The sequence below is a fragment of the Oncorhynchus tshawytscha genome, linkage group LG30 (genome assembly GCF_018296145.1).
Source record: "Oncorhynchus tshawytscha isolate Ot180627B linkage group LG30, Otsh_v2.0, whole genome shotgun sequence".
Taxonomy (NCBI): domain Eukaryota; kingdom Metazoa; phylum Chordata; class Actinopteri; order Salmoniformes; family Salmonidae; genus Oncorhynchus; species Oncorhynchus tshawytscha.
The window spans coordinates 17606315-17622429 of record NC_056458.1 but is presented as its reverse complement, the minus strand read 5'-3'; the positions used below and the strand labels follow the sequence as shown (position 1 = coordinate 17622429).

At 40.6% G+C, this 16115-nt stretch overlaps 1 protein-coding gene across 1 annotated transcript; it reads right to left on the bottom strand.

Annotated features, from left to right (window-relative positions):
• Positions 1–3893: 3893 nt before the first annotated feature.
• Positions 3894–15299, bottom strand: LOC112228639 (E3 ubiquitin-protein ligase RNF167). The gene is made up of 10 exons (XM_024394124.2): positions 15029–15299; positions 13816–13975; positions 13630–13710; positions 8498–8641; positions 8247–8334; positions 7949–8039; positions 7119–7224; positions 6834–6927; positions 6528–6608; positions 3894–6427 (listed from the first exon to the last, which is right to left on the bottom strand). The coding sequence occupies exons 2-10, from the start codon at positions 13912–13914 to the stop codon at positions 6000–6002; spliced, it is 1212 nt and encodes a 403-aa protein (XP_024249892.1). The 5' UTR covers positions 13915–13975; positions 15029–15299; the 3' UTR covers positions 3894–5999.
• Between the last annotated feature and the right edge of the window lie 816 nt (positions 15300–16115).

Below are 16115 nucleotides of genomic sequence, written 5' to 3'. Positions count from 1 at the left end.
GTCATCATGAAGTGCTTTGAGAGACTAGTCAAGGACCATATCACCTCCACCCTACCTGACACCCTTGACCCACTCCAATTTGCTTACCGCCCAAATAGGTCCACAGACGATGCAATCTCAACCACACTGCACACTGCCCTAACCCATCTGGACAAGAGGAATACCTATGTGAGAATGCTGTTCATCGACTACAGCTCGGCATTCAACACCATAGTACCCTCCAAGCTCGTCATCAAGCTCGAGACCCTGGGTCTCGACCCCGCCCTGTGCAACTGGGTACTGGACTTCCTGACGGGCCGCCCCCAGGTGGTGAGGGTAGGCAACAACATCTCCTCCCCGCTGATCCTCAACACTGGGGCCCCACAAGGGTGCGTTCTGAGCCCCCTCCTGTACTCCCTGTTCACCCACGACTGCGTGGCCATGCACGCCTCCAACTCAATCATCAAGTTTGCGGACGACACAACAGTGGTAGGCTTGATTACCAACAACGACGAGACGGCCTACAGGGAGGAGGTGAGGGCCCTCGGAGTGTGGTGTCAGGAAAATAACCTCACACTCAACGTCAACAAAACTAAGGAGATGATTGTGGACTTCAGGAAACAGCAGAGGGAACACCCCCCATCCACATCGATGGAACAGTAGTGGAGAGGGTAGCAAGTTTTAAGTTCCTCGGCATACACATCACAGACAAACTGAATTGGTCCACTCACACAGACAGCATCGTGAGGAAGGCGCAGCAGCGCCTCTTCAACCTCAGGAGGCTGAAGAAATTCGGCTTGTCACCAAAAGCACTCACAAACTTCTACAGATGCACAATCGAGAGCATCCTGGCGGGCTGTATCACCGCCTGGTATGGCAACTGCACCGCCCTCAACCGTAAGGCTCTCCAGAGGGTAGTGAGGTCTGCACAACGCATCACCGGGGGCAAACTACCTGCCCTCCAGGACACCTACACCACCCGATGCTACAGGAAGGCCATAAAGATCATCAAGGACATCAACCACCCGAGCCACTGCCTGTTCACCCCGCTGTCATCCAGAAGGCGAGGTCAGTACAGGTGCATCAAAGCTGGGACCGAGAGACTGAAAAACAGCTTCTATCTCAAGGCCATCAGACTGTTAAACAGCCACCACTAACATTGAGTGGCTACTGCCAACACACTGTCAATGACACTGACTCTACTCCAGCCACTTTAATCATGGGAATTGATGGGAAATGATGTAAATATATCACTAGCCACTTTAAACAATGCTACCTTATATAATGTTACTTACCCTACATTGTTCATCTCATATGCATACGTTGATACTGTACTCTATATCATCGACTGCATCCTTATGTAATACATGTATCACTAGCCACTTTAACTATGCCACTTGGTTTACATACTTATCTCATATGTATATACTGTACTCGATATCATCTACTGTATCTTGCCTATGCTGCTCGGTACCATCACTCATTCATATATCCTTATGTACATATTCTTTATCCCCTTACACTGTGTATAAGACAGTAGTTTTTTTTGGAATTGTTAGTTAGATTACTTGCTCGTTATTACTGCATTGTCGGAACTAGAAGCACAAGCATTTCGCTACACTCGCATTAACATCTGCTAACCATGTGTATGTGACAAATAAAATTTGATTTGATTTGATTTGATCCAGGCATCCTTTCCCACAACAGACAGTAAGAAATATCAGCTATGTTGTATCAGGTGTAATGAACATTGAAGGTTTTAGATCATTTGAGGTTATATACAGTGGGGCAAAAAAGTATTTAGTCAGCCACCAAGTTGTCCCACTTAAAAAGATGAGAGAGGCCTGTAACTGTCATCATAGGTACACTTAAACAAAATTAGAAAAAAAATCCAGAAAATCACATTGAGGATTTTTAATGAATTTATTTGCAAATTATGGTGGAAAATAAGTATTTGGTCACCTACAAAGAAGCAAGATTTCTGGCTCTCACAGACCTGTAACTTCTTTAAGAGGCTCCTCTGTCCTCCACTCGTTACCTGTATTAATGGCACCTGTTTGAACTTGTTATCAGTATAAAAGACACCTGTCCCAGCTTGGTTTGAAGAAATCAACTGTGGGAGCAATTATTAGGAAATGGAAGACATACAAGACCACTGATAATCTCCCTCGATCTGGGGCTCCACGCAAGATCTCACCCCGTGAGGTCAAAATGATCACAAGAACGGTGAGCAAAAATCCCAGAACCACACGGGGGGACCTAGTGAATGACCTGCAGAGAGCTGGGACCAAAGTAACAAAGCCTACCATCAGCAACACACTACGCCGCCAGGGACTCAAATCCTGCAGTGCCAGACGTGTCCCGCTGCTTAAGCCAGTACATGTCCAGGCCCTTCTGAAGTTTGTTAGAGAGCATTTGGATGATCCAGAAGAAGATTGGGAGAATGTCATATGGTCAGATGAAACCAAAATATAACTTTTTGGTAAAAACTCAACTCGTCGTGTTTGGAGGACAAAAAATGCTGAGTTGCATCCAAAGAACACCATACCTACTGTGAAACATGGGGGTGGAAACATCATGCATTGGGGCTGTTTTTCTGCAAAGGGACCAGGACAACTGGTCCGTGTAAAGGAAAGTATGAATGGGGCCATGTATCGTGAGATTTTGAGTGAAAACCTCCTTCCATCAGCAAGGGCATTGAAGATGAAACGTGGCTGGGTCTTTCAGCATGACAATGATCCCAAACACACGAACAAACGAAGGAGTGGCTTCGTAAGAAGCATTTCAAGGTCCTGGAGTGGCCTAGCCAGTCTCCAGATCTCAATCCCATAGAAAATCTTTGGAGGGAGTTGAAAGTCCGTGTGGCCCAGCAACAGCCCCAAAACATCACTGCTCTAGAGGAGATCTGCATGGAGGAATGGGCCAAAATACCAGCAACAGTGTGTGAAAACCTTGTGAAGACTTACAGAAAACCTTTGACCTCTGTCATTGCCAATGAAGGGTATATAACAAAGTATTGAGATAAACTTTTGTTTTTGACCAAATACTTATTTTCCACCATAATTTGCAAATAAATTCATTCAAAATCCTACAATGTGATTTTCTGGATTTTTTTTCTCATTTTGTCTGTCATAGTTGAAGTTTACCTATGATGAAAATTACAGGCCTCTCTCGTCTTTTTAAGTGGGAGAACTTGCACAATTGGTGGCTGACTAAATACTTTGTTGCCCCACTGTATATGCTTTCACAGGGGTGATGTGTACTTGCCCTTTAGAAAGTGTTTGACAACTGATTTGTGTGATGACTGTTTACTAGCTGAATGTCTTTCATAAATGGAGTTTAAACAAAGTGTGTGGGAGAGAGCCTTATTGAAATGAAAACAGTCAGGGAACATATCGTAGCCAGACTCGTTGAGCTATGCTCAATGTTAATTAGCCTAATCACTGTACTCTGAGGTATTTGCTTATAAATGAGCCTGTGTCCCTTCGACGTAGAATAGAAATGAGAGAGGCGTGGTGACTGGTCCAATCCATTGACCATAACCATTCATGGCTCAGTTCAATTCAACCAATTGAACTGCAGGGCTGGTAAACTACAAGGGGCTAGAAGCAAATTCATGCTGTCATTCAGTTATGGTACAGTATGAGCCACTAGGTTTGTAGTTGGTAATGATTTAGAACATGTATCATCAAATAAATTGCCTATTTTTAGAATTATTCTGATTTCAACGACTGTTGTGAATCTTATGACAATTGTTCATCACTTTCAAACACAGCCAGGAAAGACACCATTCCCACTAATCATGGTATTTTGGTGGAGGGAGAAGGGATATTTAAGTTAATTTACAGTATTCTAACTAATGTCAATAGGAAGTTGATTCCTGGCTGATAAAAACTCTAGACTTTAAACAGAAGCCCAAAATATGTCATTTATTTTTATGGGACCAACATAAAATGTCACAAGACTATATAAATCTTCAGCAGTGAGAGAGGAGGTTATGGAAATGCAGCAGTCAAGGATTAACCGACAATGACATAATAAATGAAAGAGTTACATAACACTTCAAACTTGGTCCCAATGGCATGAGCCCACAGAAGCTTATAGCCAGTTCCATTACTATTGTTACTAGCGTTTTGCTTGTGCTTAAAAAGTACTTTGACGTAAGTCTTTCATTTGATTTCCAAAACGTTTAAAAAAATACATCTACAAATTAAATTGTGGTATATGAACATTGATCATTTATCAGCAATAAAGATACATTCTGACTGAAATTAGGCACATTCTATTCAAAAGCTAAATCATACATCATGTCATAAGGGAGATGTCAACATATAATTTGTCAACAAATAATTGCCATCCTAGGAATACTAGAATACGCAATGTACACAGACAATCAAGGAATTGCATACAGAAAGCAATAGATTCACAGCCAAGGTGGAGACCAACGTGAATATGTTTACAATGTGTAAGTACTGGCATCACCCTTCTCCTGCTATTTTCAGGGGGAAAAAAATATCTAAACAGAGTGTATTTTGATGCATGGACATATGATCATATACATGGTTGCCTACCTTGTTCCTAAAGTGTGTACTGTGTATAAAAGGCTACACAGGAAGAAAAAAAAACACTGTTACATGAGTAAGTCCCTTAAGATACACACTATTCTCCTAACAATAAATCTGTACTTCTACAGGTAGACAAAGGCTGATGTGAGGAGACTGACAAAACTGGAAAGAATTGTGCCGATGGTTTGCTATATTCTATGGTGTAATATGTTCATTCTGTATGAAAATAAAACAAGAATATCCATGAAGAATTCTGAAATGTAATTGCCATACAGAGTGAATATGTTCCTATTCCTGAGTTTGTTCAACTTCTTCAGAGAGCAGATGGAATCTCTTTTAGACGGACCATATCACCAGTTATGTCAAAAACAAAAACAGAAAGAAAAATAAACAAACATTACAACATCATGAAGAACTCTGAACGATCTATCATAGAAGAGGCTGAAATAAAATCAAACTGGACAAATTCTGAACTTTTAAAAGGAGTAAAAGAAGTTCAAAGAAACAATGCTGGATAATAAAAATGTATTACAGTGAAGTAAAAAATAAACAATCTCCTTTGGCATGCCCCGATTACTGGTCAATGTTGCATAACAAATTAACAGTCCAAAAACTCCATAAACCCATCAGACAGAGAAACACCCCATAGAGTAAACTATACTCCCACTTAACCAATATAATGACAGAAACCAGTTACAGAGATGCATACAGGTATACTACTAGCATGGGGAAGAGATCTTATTAATGAGACTGCAGCACTGTAGTTTCCTTTCAACTCAAGTTTTAAGTTTTAATGTCACATGCACAAGTACATTGACATGCCTTTCTTTCAAAATCAAAACCCAACAATGCAATAACAATGTAATACTAGAATAAAAATGTTGAAGAAATATGAAGAACAACTGGTGGATGACTTGAGTCTACTCAATAACTACAAAAATAATCTCAGGTGGGTTATCTCCTTGTACAATATGTTAATTGAAAATAAGAATTTGGGGTATGTCAATTGTCAAGTAGTGCATTGAAAAAATGTATTCAACTAAATACTGCTAGTTAAGATTGAGACTACCTGTCAGTTGATTCATTTTGTGCAAATCTTAAGTTTTAGGGATGGGTGGCGGGGTTATAGTTCACTGGCAAAGACTCAAAGCTAAATGTTTGAACTGATTTACTGTACTTATCAATGAGTGCCTCATGTTGAAGACAGAACTGCTAAAACATAACAGAATCTTGGCTAAATATTAACATCTTAGAGCTAGCAACATTGAGTCTAAGTTGGAAAATATATGTAAATCTGTTCAACGTAACCAAAGTGACAATAGTGTTCTAGAAAGTCTATGGCTGAGACAACTCCATAGCCACAACTCCATAAACCATTTAAAAACACCCTGCGGGGACAAGCCTGACCCTATTGAGCTAACACAAAGTAATTTTATCTCAACTCCCTCCAGGCTTTCAGACCCCCACTGCACCCCTAACAATGAGCTGGGCAGTGTCATCATCTGAGGGATGGGAGTCCATCCCCTCTTCCTCGGTATCAGAGTCTGACTCCCCCTGAGGGGAGTAGTATCCCTCGTACTCCAGGATGGGCGAGTCGCTGTGCCCAGGGGAGCCTAGGCACTGGGCGGTGGTTACCGTGGTAACAGTGGCAGAGTAGGCCCCTGGGTTGCCAGAAGGGGAGCCTGGGTTGGAGGGGCGGAGCAGAGGGGTGCGCTCGGTGTCAGCTTCACCCTCTGCCCCCTCTTCATCTGCACGAGATGCCCCATCATCCTCAGACTCGGACTCAGAATACTCTGGATTAGGTCGGGTTACGCGTTGTTTACACACGGGGCAAGTTTTCTTAGTCCCTGTAAGCCAGGGGTCCACACACTTGCTGTGGTACGCTGAAGAGATGACAGAAATAAAAACAGTTACCATATGGCCTTGGACCTGTGAGAACAACTTCTGAGTGAGACAGGGCCAAATGTGATCACTTGCAATTACCGTGTGAGCAAGGCAAAACTCGCAGTCTGTCACCCTCTTCATACTCATCCAGACAAATAGCACAAACATCATATTCATCACCTAGAATACAAATAAGATTGACATGTGACAGGTGGAAATACAATGCATTGTAATGTAATAATAACAGGAGCAGACAATCAGATTACCCTTCTTGTTAATCAGGTTTCTCAACATTCCAGAGAAGAAATACTGTACTGCTGTTTCACAAAGTGTTTTGCAATGTCTTTGACTAGTTACACGGGTGACAGATTCTCATTTGAATGTGTGGAGGGACTCTCTCGTTACCTTTAGTGAACTTGTGAATGGGGATCTTCTTCAGCTGTTCCTTAGTCAGCCTATATTTCCTCATCCTTTTCCTGTACTGCACACAGCGCACAATCTAAACCAAGACGAGACACAGACCACACCAAAATCTAAGGATTGAGAGTCACAGTGCTTTTAATATGCGAATACAATTATTGCATTCCATTGATTTAGGATGTATGAAATGAATATTTAACTATTCAATTGTGAAATCAACTCCCCATTCATAGCAAAATGAGTCTGTTTCTGTTTCCTAAAGGCACTTACCAGGATGACAACCATCACAAGGATGATCATGCCCACTATTCCAGTGAAGGGGATGAGATAGTATGAGAGTGGGAAGGCAAACTCCGGCTTGAGGATCACATAGGCCCTGCATACCAAATACAGCACCATCCGCATTAGTATGGGGGCATTGTTCAGAAAAGCGACCACCTCCGGATCACAAATCTGTACGACTAAGAGGGACAGCAGTGCCAGACTCAACACCACCTCCAACATAGTGATGACGTCCACATAGGACCATCCAATCGCACTTTATTCCTAGTTATATGTACATATCTACCTCAATTACCTCGTACCCTTGCACATCGATTCGGCACTGGTACTCCTTGTATAATGTCAAGTTATCGTTACTCATTGTGTATCTACTATTACTTTTATTATTACGTGTTTTACTTTTCTATTATTTCTCTATTTTATTTTTCTCTGTATTGTTGGGACGGGCCGTAAGTAAGCATTTAACTGTCAGTCCACACCTGTTGTTTACGAAGCACGTGACAAATATACATTTGATTTGAGACCCTCAGCAGGGTTGACATGATGAGTGCAAAGATGTGAAGAATATGACTGAATCTCAGCGCAACTCTGATCAATAAAGTCCGGTCTTCACAATGGTGCAAGACCATGAACAAATATCCCAAAAAATATTTGTTGAATGGTTACATTAGCAATCATAACCCCTCAACAGACAGTTAAGTCATACCTCCATCTAACATTGTGACTAGGGGTAGAAATGAACAAATAAATAACCAATTAAAAGCTTGTCATGGAAGTTGAGCTTGACAAAAATAAAAAAACGTCACAATGGTACTCACCCATGTTCAGGAATGATGAAAGTCCTTAGAATTTGGGAGGCGTAGTAGCTGGTGAATACGGAGGGGATCTCAATCTCCTCTGCAATAGTTTCTACACACAAACAAACAAAAAGGGGAGCACTGCCACTCAGTATTACCAATGTATTTAATTATTAGGATGATACTGGTTAATAAAGACTACTTGAGATTTTGAGGAGAGAGAGGCAACCTGGTTAAGTAAACGTTGTACTAACTGAACTGATTCTGTAAGAAATGGATATAGGCAGCTTAGAGAAGGTGATGATTGTAGGATCCTCACCATTGCTGTAGTTCATGTTGAGTAGAGTCTCTGAGTACATGTTGTGAACAATGGCTGCACTGAATCCAGCTTGCTGTGCATGCAGCACCTGCGTTGAAAACAAAACCATAATTTACATTGTAACAATTGAAAACACTAGGCGCAGTGTGATTTTACACTGAATATGTTGCAATACATAATCTGTTGAATTCAAATGTAATTGCAACACCTTATATCCTAAGCAACCCAACAGCATAGCTACACATACCAACCTTGATATCAAAATTGCAGTCATAGCGTCGGATGAGGACTATGTACTTAGTAGTGGTCGTGTTGGGATCACTAGATGTGGGCAGTGGTGGTGGAGGTTCTATCGGAGTGCAGCCGTTGAGTGGTCGTGACTCTACTAACACACCCTTGAAGAGAGAGAAAGGATGTTTCAGCTGATGTTTGCAATGGATCAAAGGACATGTTGCTCCTGTATTCACTCTTCCATTACCCTTCTCTCACATTAGTGTTGCATGGTATACGGAAACATCTGTACTTTTTCGATACTAGAAAATGAAAACGGTTCGGTACTACACCCCAACCCGAGCACTCCGTTCTGCCACCTTAGGTCTCTTGGGCCTCCCACCCCTACGAGAGGGTAGCTCCCACTCAGCCCAGTCCAAGCTCTTCCCTGTCCTGGCATCCCAATGGTGGAACCAGCTTCCTCCTGAAGCTAGAACAGCCCATCCCTGCCCATCTTCCAAAAGAAATCTGAAACCCTATGTTAAACAATCTCACAGCACCCCTCTTCCCACCCTGACCCTCACAAAAAAACAAGGGGAAAAAAAGCCTTTTGTGAACTAACACTTCCACTTTAAATTGAGGACAAATGTACTTACTGTAACTGTGAGATGTGGTGGTCCCACCTAGCTATCTTAAGATGAATGTACCAAGTCGCTCTGGATAAGAGCATCTGCTAAATGACTCAAATGTAAATATACTAGAATTTGTGTTTACTTTCGGTACTTCTGTGAAATGTGTCTCACGGATCAAGTCTGTTGAGCGAAGCCGACGTCCCCCTTAAAAGAAAATCTTTTGGAATTTCTTTCATTAATGAATTGTTGCCATAGTCCCAAAATATTTTGCATGTTAGCAATCAAGTTTAAGATATATAACTTTAAAAATACAGAAATACAGCTGGTATGAAACCATAACAAAAAATGTGGACATTCTATCTTTAGCTGATATGGGAGTGAAGACATTGAGAAGCATATCAAAGTAGGAATAGTGTTTTAAGTCACACCGGAAAGTTTAAGAATAGTGGCCGGGGCATATTAGTTCCTTATATTATTCCACATGGCGATGTGGGATGCTAAAAGGCTAGCTAGCTTGCAATGTTTAGCCAACTTGCTAGCAAGGGAAGAAAAGGAGACAAGAGACTCTTATTTTGCTTTCACATCAAAATGAGAAGACAACAAGAACACATCTGTCACCCCCTTGTGAATGATGCTATTTGGGAGTATGGACTGATGAGATATCATGTAACAAAGGATGCATGACTCCACCCAGCGTACGCACAACTCTACGCACATTAAGTGTGTAGAAACCTTTATACCGTGCCTGCTCCTGCAGTGGGAAGGCTGCATCATATGTTAGCTCCCCACTCATACTGCACAGAAGTTAACACACTTGAATAATGCGACACGGTATGTAAAAACTGTTCGCAAAACAACATCCATAATGGTTAGAACACTTGACAATGCAAGAAGATACCAGTAGCTTCCAGCGTTGTAAACTAACTTTCCTTGCTAGCTTACAGCTGAAGCGAATATCAATTATCTACCCTAGTACTTAGTGATATGCTAACCATAATGCAAAATATGTTGATTTAAAAGATGATTGAATAAAGTTTGTGCCATTCACTTAAAATTGGTCTCTCCGAAAGATTATCTATTTCCTCAACGAGTGTATGAATCACTGAGGTATAATAAGAACTGGAGACTGACTCTAAAATGCCTGACCTCTGTTTTCAAGGTAATCCACTCATGTTTGTATACGCCGATTCACGGACCGGCTATATCCAGGTTACATTTGGTTTACATAGACCAACATCACATGCACACTAGCACTCAGGGTGCACAGGGAGACATTGGGATGAATATAAAACATTAGGATCTGTGGCTGAGCGATGAAAAAATGAAAAAAACTGGCCTTATTTGAATAATTCATTGGCTGTTTTGTGAACAAAGGTGTTGACTAAAGTGCCTGATTAGGAAATGTCTAATCTGACTTCTCTATTTGGCCATATATGGAAATTATTTTTCTGGGCCGGGTGTCACTTAAACTGCAGTAAAATAAAACAAATCCCATATGGTTCCATGAAATAAGGCAAAACAAGCCCAATAACTGAATGCATACACACACTGCTATTGAATATGCATTCACTTGGTAAAATAAGAGTAAACAACAAAAAATATGAATAAGTAATAGGCCTAGGCTACATTTCAGTTTTCCAAAGACATTTACCATTCAAATAAATGAACACCATTATGTTATGTAGTATGGTTAGTAAAAAAAAAAACTCTAATTGATTGTATGACTGTATAATTGATTCATTAATGCATACAGTGCATACGGAAAGTATTCAGACCCTCTGATTTTTTCCACATTTTGTTACATTACAGCCTAAAATTAATAAATTGTTTCTTCCCCCAAGCAATCTACATACAATACCCCATAATGACAAAGCAAAAACAGGTTTTTATACATTTTCGAAAAAGTATGACAAAAATGTACTGAAATATCACATTTATATACAGTTGAAGTCAGAAGTTTGGATGGGGAGCGTCCAACCTGACAGGTCCGGGCTCTGGTTGGGTCCCTCAAGGATATTCAGGGTTGTTGGTTACCTCCCTGACCAAGGTTACCCCCGATCCCGATTGTTCAGTTTGGCCAGGCAGCCAGTTCTAGGAAGAGTCTTAGTGGTTTCAAACTCCTTCCATTTAAGAATAATGGAGGCCACTGTGTTCTTGGGGACCATCAATGCTGCAGAAATGTTTTGGTACCCTTCCCAAGATCTGTGTCTTGACATAATCCTGTCTCGGAGCTCTACGGAAAATTCCTTCCACCTCATGGCTTGGTTTTTGCTCTGACATGCAGTGTCAACTGTGGGACCTTATATAGACAAGTGTGTGCCTTTCCAAATCATGTCCAATCAATTAAATCTACCACAGGTGGACTACAATTCAAGTTGAAGAAACATGTCAAGGATGATCAATGAAAACAGGATGCACCTGAGCTCAATTTTGAGTTTCATAGCAAAGGGTCTGAACACTTATATAAATAAGGTACTTCTGTTTTTATTTTTTATACATTTGCAAAAAAAATAAATAATGTTTTCACATTGTCAATATGGGGCAGTGTGTGTAGATTGGTGAGGATTTTTTCGTATTTAATCAATTTTAGAATAAGGCTGTAATGTAACAAAATGTGGAAAATGTCAAGGGATCTGAATTAGAGGTCGACCGATTATGATTTTAACGCCGATACCGATTACTGGAGGGCCAAAAAATATATTTATTTGTAATAATGACAATTACAACAATACTGAATGAACACTTATTTTAACTTAATATAATACATCAATAAAATCAATTTAGTCTCAAATAAATAATGAAACATGTTCAATTTGGTTTAAATAATGCAAAAACAAAGTGTTGGAGAAGAAAGTAAAAGTGTAATATGTGCCATGTTAAAAAGCTAATGATTAAGTTCCTTGCTCAGAACATGAGAACATATGCTGGTGGTTCCTTTTAACACGAGTCTTCAATATTCCCAGGTAAGAAGTTTTAGATTGTAGTTCTTATAGGACTATTTCTCTCTATACCCTTTGTATTTCATATACCTTTTGACTAATGGATGTTCTAATAGGTACTTTAGTATTGCCAGCCTAATCTCAGGAGTTGATAGGCTTGAAGTCATAAACAATGCAATGCTTGAAGCATTGGGAAGAGCTGCTGGCAAATGCAGTAAAGTGCTGTTTGAATTAATGCTTACGAGCCTGCTGTTGCCTACCACCACTCAGTCATTCTGCTCTATCAAATCATAGACTTAATTATAATATAATAACACACAGAAGTACTCGCCTTAGGTCATTAATATGGTCAAATCCGGAAACTATCATTTAGAAAACAAAATGTTTATTCTTTCAGTGAAATACAGAACCGTTCCGTATTTTATCTAACGGGTGGCATCCTTAAGTCTAAATATTGCTGTTACATTGCACAACCTTCAATGTTATGTCATAAAATTCTGGCAAATTAGTTCACAACGAGCCAGGTGGCCCAAACTGTTGCATATACCCTGACTCTGAGTGCAATGAACGCAAGAGAAGTGACAATTTCCCTAGTTTAATATTGCCTGCTAACATGAATTTATTTTAACTAAATATGCAGGTTTAAAAAATATACTTCTGTGTATTGATTTTAAGAAAAGCATTGATGTTTATGGTTAGGTACATTCGTGCAACGATTGTGCTTTTTCACAAATGCGCTTTTGTTAAATCGTCGCCCGTTTGGCGAAGTTGGCTGTCTTTGTTAGGAAGAAAAAGTCTTCATACAGTTCGCAAAGAGCCAGGCGGCCCAAACTGCTGCATATACCATGACTCTGTTGCACAGAAAGCAAGAAGTGACACAATTTCCCTAGTTAGAAGAAATTCATGTTAGCAGGCAATATTAACTAAATATGCAGGTTTAAAAATATATACTAGTGTATTGATTTTAAGAAAGGCGTTGATGTTTATGGTTAGGTATACATTGGTGCAACGACAGTGCTTTTTTTGCGAATGCGCTTGTTAAATCATCAGTTTGGCGAAGTAGGATTCAATGATTAACAGGCACCGCATCGATTATATGCAATGCAGGACAAGCTAGATAAACTAGTAATATCATCAACCATGTGTAGTTAACTAGTGATTATGTTTAGATTGATTGTTTTTTACAAGATACATTTAATGCTAGCTAGCGCCTTACCTTGGCTTCTTGCTGCACTCGCATAACAGGTGGTCAGCCTGCCACGCAGTCTCCTCGTGGAGTGCAATGTAATCGGCCACGATCGGTGTCCAAAAATGCAGATTACCGATTGTTATGAAAACTTTAAAATCGGCCCTAATTAATCGGCCATTCCGATTAATTTGTCGACCTCTAGTCTGAATACACGCTGTCTCTGAAAAAGTTGACCCAAAAATTTAAAGTGTAATGATATTGAACTCTAAAGATGCCTAACGATTGAATAGAGCAGTAGCGGAGTTTCTGTCTGGATCAAGTGCCATTCTGTTACTTTGGCTAATATGCCTTCTTTTTCCATGGTATCATTTTGGTATTGAGTAGTTTGATATTAAACCTTACTCACTACTCACCATAAGTCCTTCTTTGGGTAGTGATGATCCAAAAAAGGCAGGCAGGTCCTCAAACAACATGTTGGTCATATTGCTGTAATGCTACCAGACAGAGACACAAGTGTTCAAATCAATGCCAGTACACTGAGATCACGTGTAAATCCACAACAAACTTGATCACACAGTTCAACAATCATGAGGACTCACAGCATAGATGTACGCGTGTGCAGGTAAGGGAGCCAGTGTACAGCACAGCGCCAGAGTGAGAACGCCCAGTCGGGCACCCATGCACCACAGACCCAACATCCTGCCTCACTGTCTGTCTGGAGAATGGGATGAGTAGAGCCAGAAAGCTGGGAAGTTCAGCCTGGGGAGTGGAAGAGGCAAATCTCATACATCAATTCATCAATTGCATAATAACAAATGATTCCAATACCAGACCAAATAAACAAGGGTGGAATTGCGGCCTGCATTTCAGCGTTTTGCAGGAACCTCTCTTTATACTTCTATTGGTACATTAGCAGAGGCGCTCCAGTACAGTACGTGGCGTTAATGCACAATAACGTTGGATGTCAGTAGCCGATAAAGCCCATAGAAGGGCCGGGGCGACAATGGTATCTAGCTAGCCGCACACCGGCAGACAGTGTCATTCGTCCCCGTCTGTCGGGCACTGTTTTCCCGCAGGTAACGTGTGTTAAAGTGTGCCAGCTAGTCCGGTACACAGCTGGCGGGAACGACACCGTGTGCTAGCTAGCATACACACCATGTAGCCCCATCCTATCGCGCTAGCAACCGGTAGACAGTAACCCCCCCGACTGTACACAACAGGCGATAGCTAACGGTGTCGCGAACTAGCCATCACCCCATGGCGGGGAAAGCCCACAATACAGGAACGCCCAGAATTGCGGGATGCAGTTGCAAGCTGTTGAAATAAACAAACACACTTTCACGGTATAATAGTTTTACGATCAATGGTGCCTGTAAATACAACACAAATAGCTATTTAGCGTTCCCTGCTAGCAAATAGCGAAAACACGTAAAAAAACATTCGGTCTGGTGGACAAAACTGTTATGTAAAACTCAGCTAGCTAAAGTTAGTTAGTTTACTTGGCCTGATAAGTTCACGTTAGCTCGCTAGCCGGGTGCGCTAAGACAATAACAAACACGAATTTGATTTACCACGGATTGATAGCTACGCTAACATTAGCTAGCTGTAATCTTAGCCAATATATTTTAACGTTAGCTAGCTAGCGATCTTAAAACTACGGTACTTTATTGTCAGGTTGATCATCACTGACTGTCCGATCTACTGATCAGAACAATATCAATAATCGGATGTAAAACATATCTAATTAGCTATCTAGGGAGAAGTGGTGTGATAATTGATTTATAAAATAAAGGGGTATGATCCTTCTTGTACCAGTCCAGTGCCTTGTTGTTTTGTCCTCTCCTTCCCGGTTCCAGAGGCTAGATTTAGCGAACTAATTTAACTAGTTAAAAGCTTCGAATTTTTAGAAGACTCAAGTAGCTAACGGTGTATGCCACAGCTAGTAAACTAAAGTATAATTGGAAAGATAGCTAGATACGTTATAATAGTGTATAACTATATTGTTTGGTGCCTAAAGCCACTCTTATGAAAATACTATGCTAAAGACTTGCATTTCCTGTATAATAATATCCTGCCGCTAGGTGAACGGTCACAGATAGAAAAATAAGCCAGAAGTTTCCCCGGATGTATAAATCTGAAGCATCCGGTTGGCGTTTTCGCTTCCCACCAAATATGGTGATGAGAGGAAGCCCATTGATGGAGTTTGGCCAACATTCTGCAATTTGTTTAACATCGATGAAACGTTTGATCTCAATACCGTTTTCTGTTCCCAGAACTAGAATATGTTACGAACAGACTTTACCCTTTGCCAAATTAATTGCGTTGTTGAGAAGGAGTGCAAAGGCCAATTGAGTTATTACACACGCACACTTGACAGTAGGCCTTCTCTAACGGAAATATGCAACGACATGCTAGAACGCGCCAATAGGATCTCTCTACATCGTGCTTGGCTCTTGCTTGTTCCCATTCGAAACGCCAGTTGGTGGTCTATCTTGGGTTAGTTATACAAATCTTTGGAATGGTCATCTGTTCTTCTTCTTCTGTGTTTTTTAAAGATGCATTATAAAGAAATCGTTCCGCCATTTCCTGGTTGCTAAAATTTCAGACAAAACAAGCAGGCATTAAACCGGTGTGAAATATATTTTCCATAACCAAAAATATTGTATTTTCAGCTGTTTGAAGCTGGTGTACAAAACCCGAAAGTAAAAGCATAGAAATAATGCACATATAACAGATCTAGCACTTCTTCAAATCAAATCCAATTTTATTTGTCACATACACATGGTTAGCAGATGTTAATGCAAGTGTAGCGAAATGCTTGTGCTTCTAGTTTCGACAATGCAGTAATATCCAACGAGTAATCTAACCTAACAATTTCACAACAATTACCTTATACACA

Excerpts from the sequence above, each read along its gene's own strand:
- LOC112228639 (XM_024394124.2), bottom strand. The coding sequence starts at position 13,914 with ATGTTGGGTCTGTGGTGCATGGGTGCCCGACTGGGCGTTCTCACTCTG. Across the intron at positions 8,335-8,497 it reads ACTGCAATTTTGATATCAAG|GTGCTGCATGCACAGCAAGC; the intron begins GTTGGTATGTGT and ends TTTTCAACGCAG. Across the intron at positions 7,225-7,948 it reads TTCATCATTCCTGAACATGG|GGCCTATGTGATCCTCAAGC; the intron begins GTGAGTACCATT and ends TTTGGTATGCAG.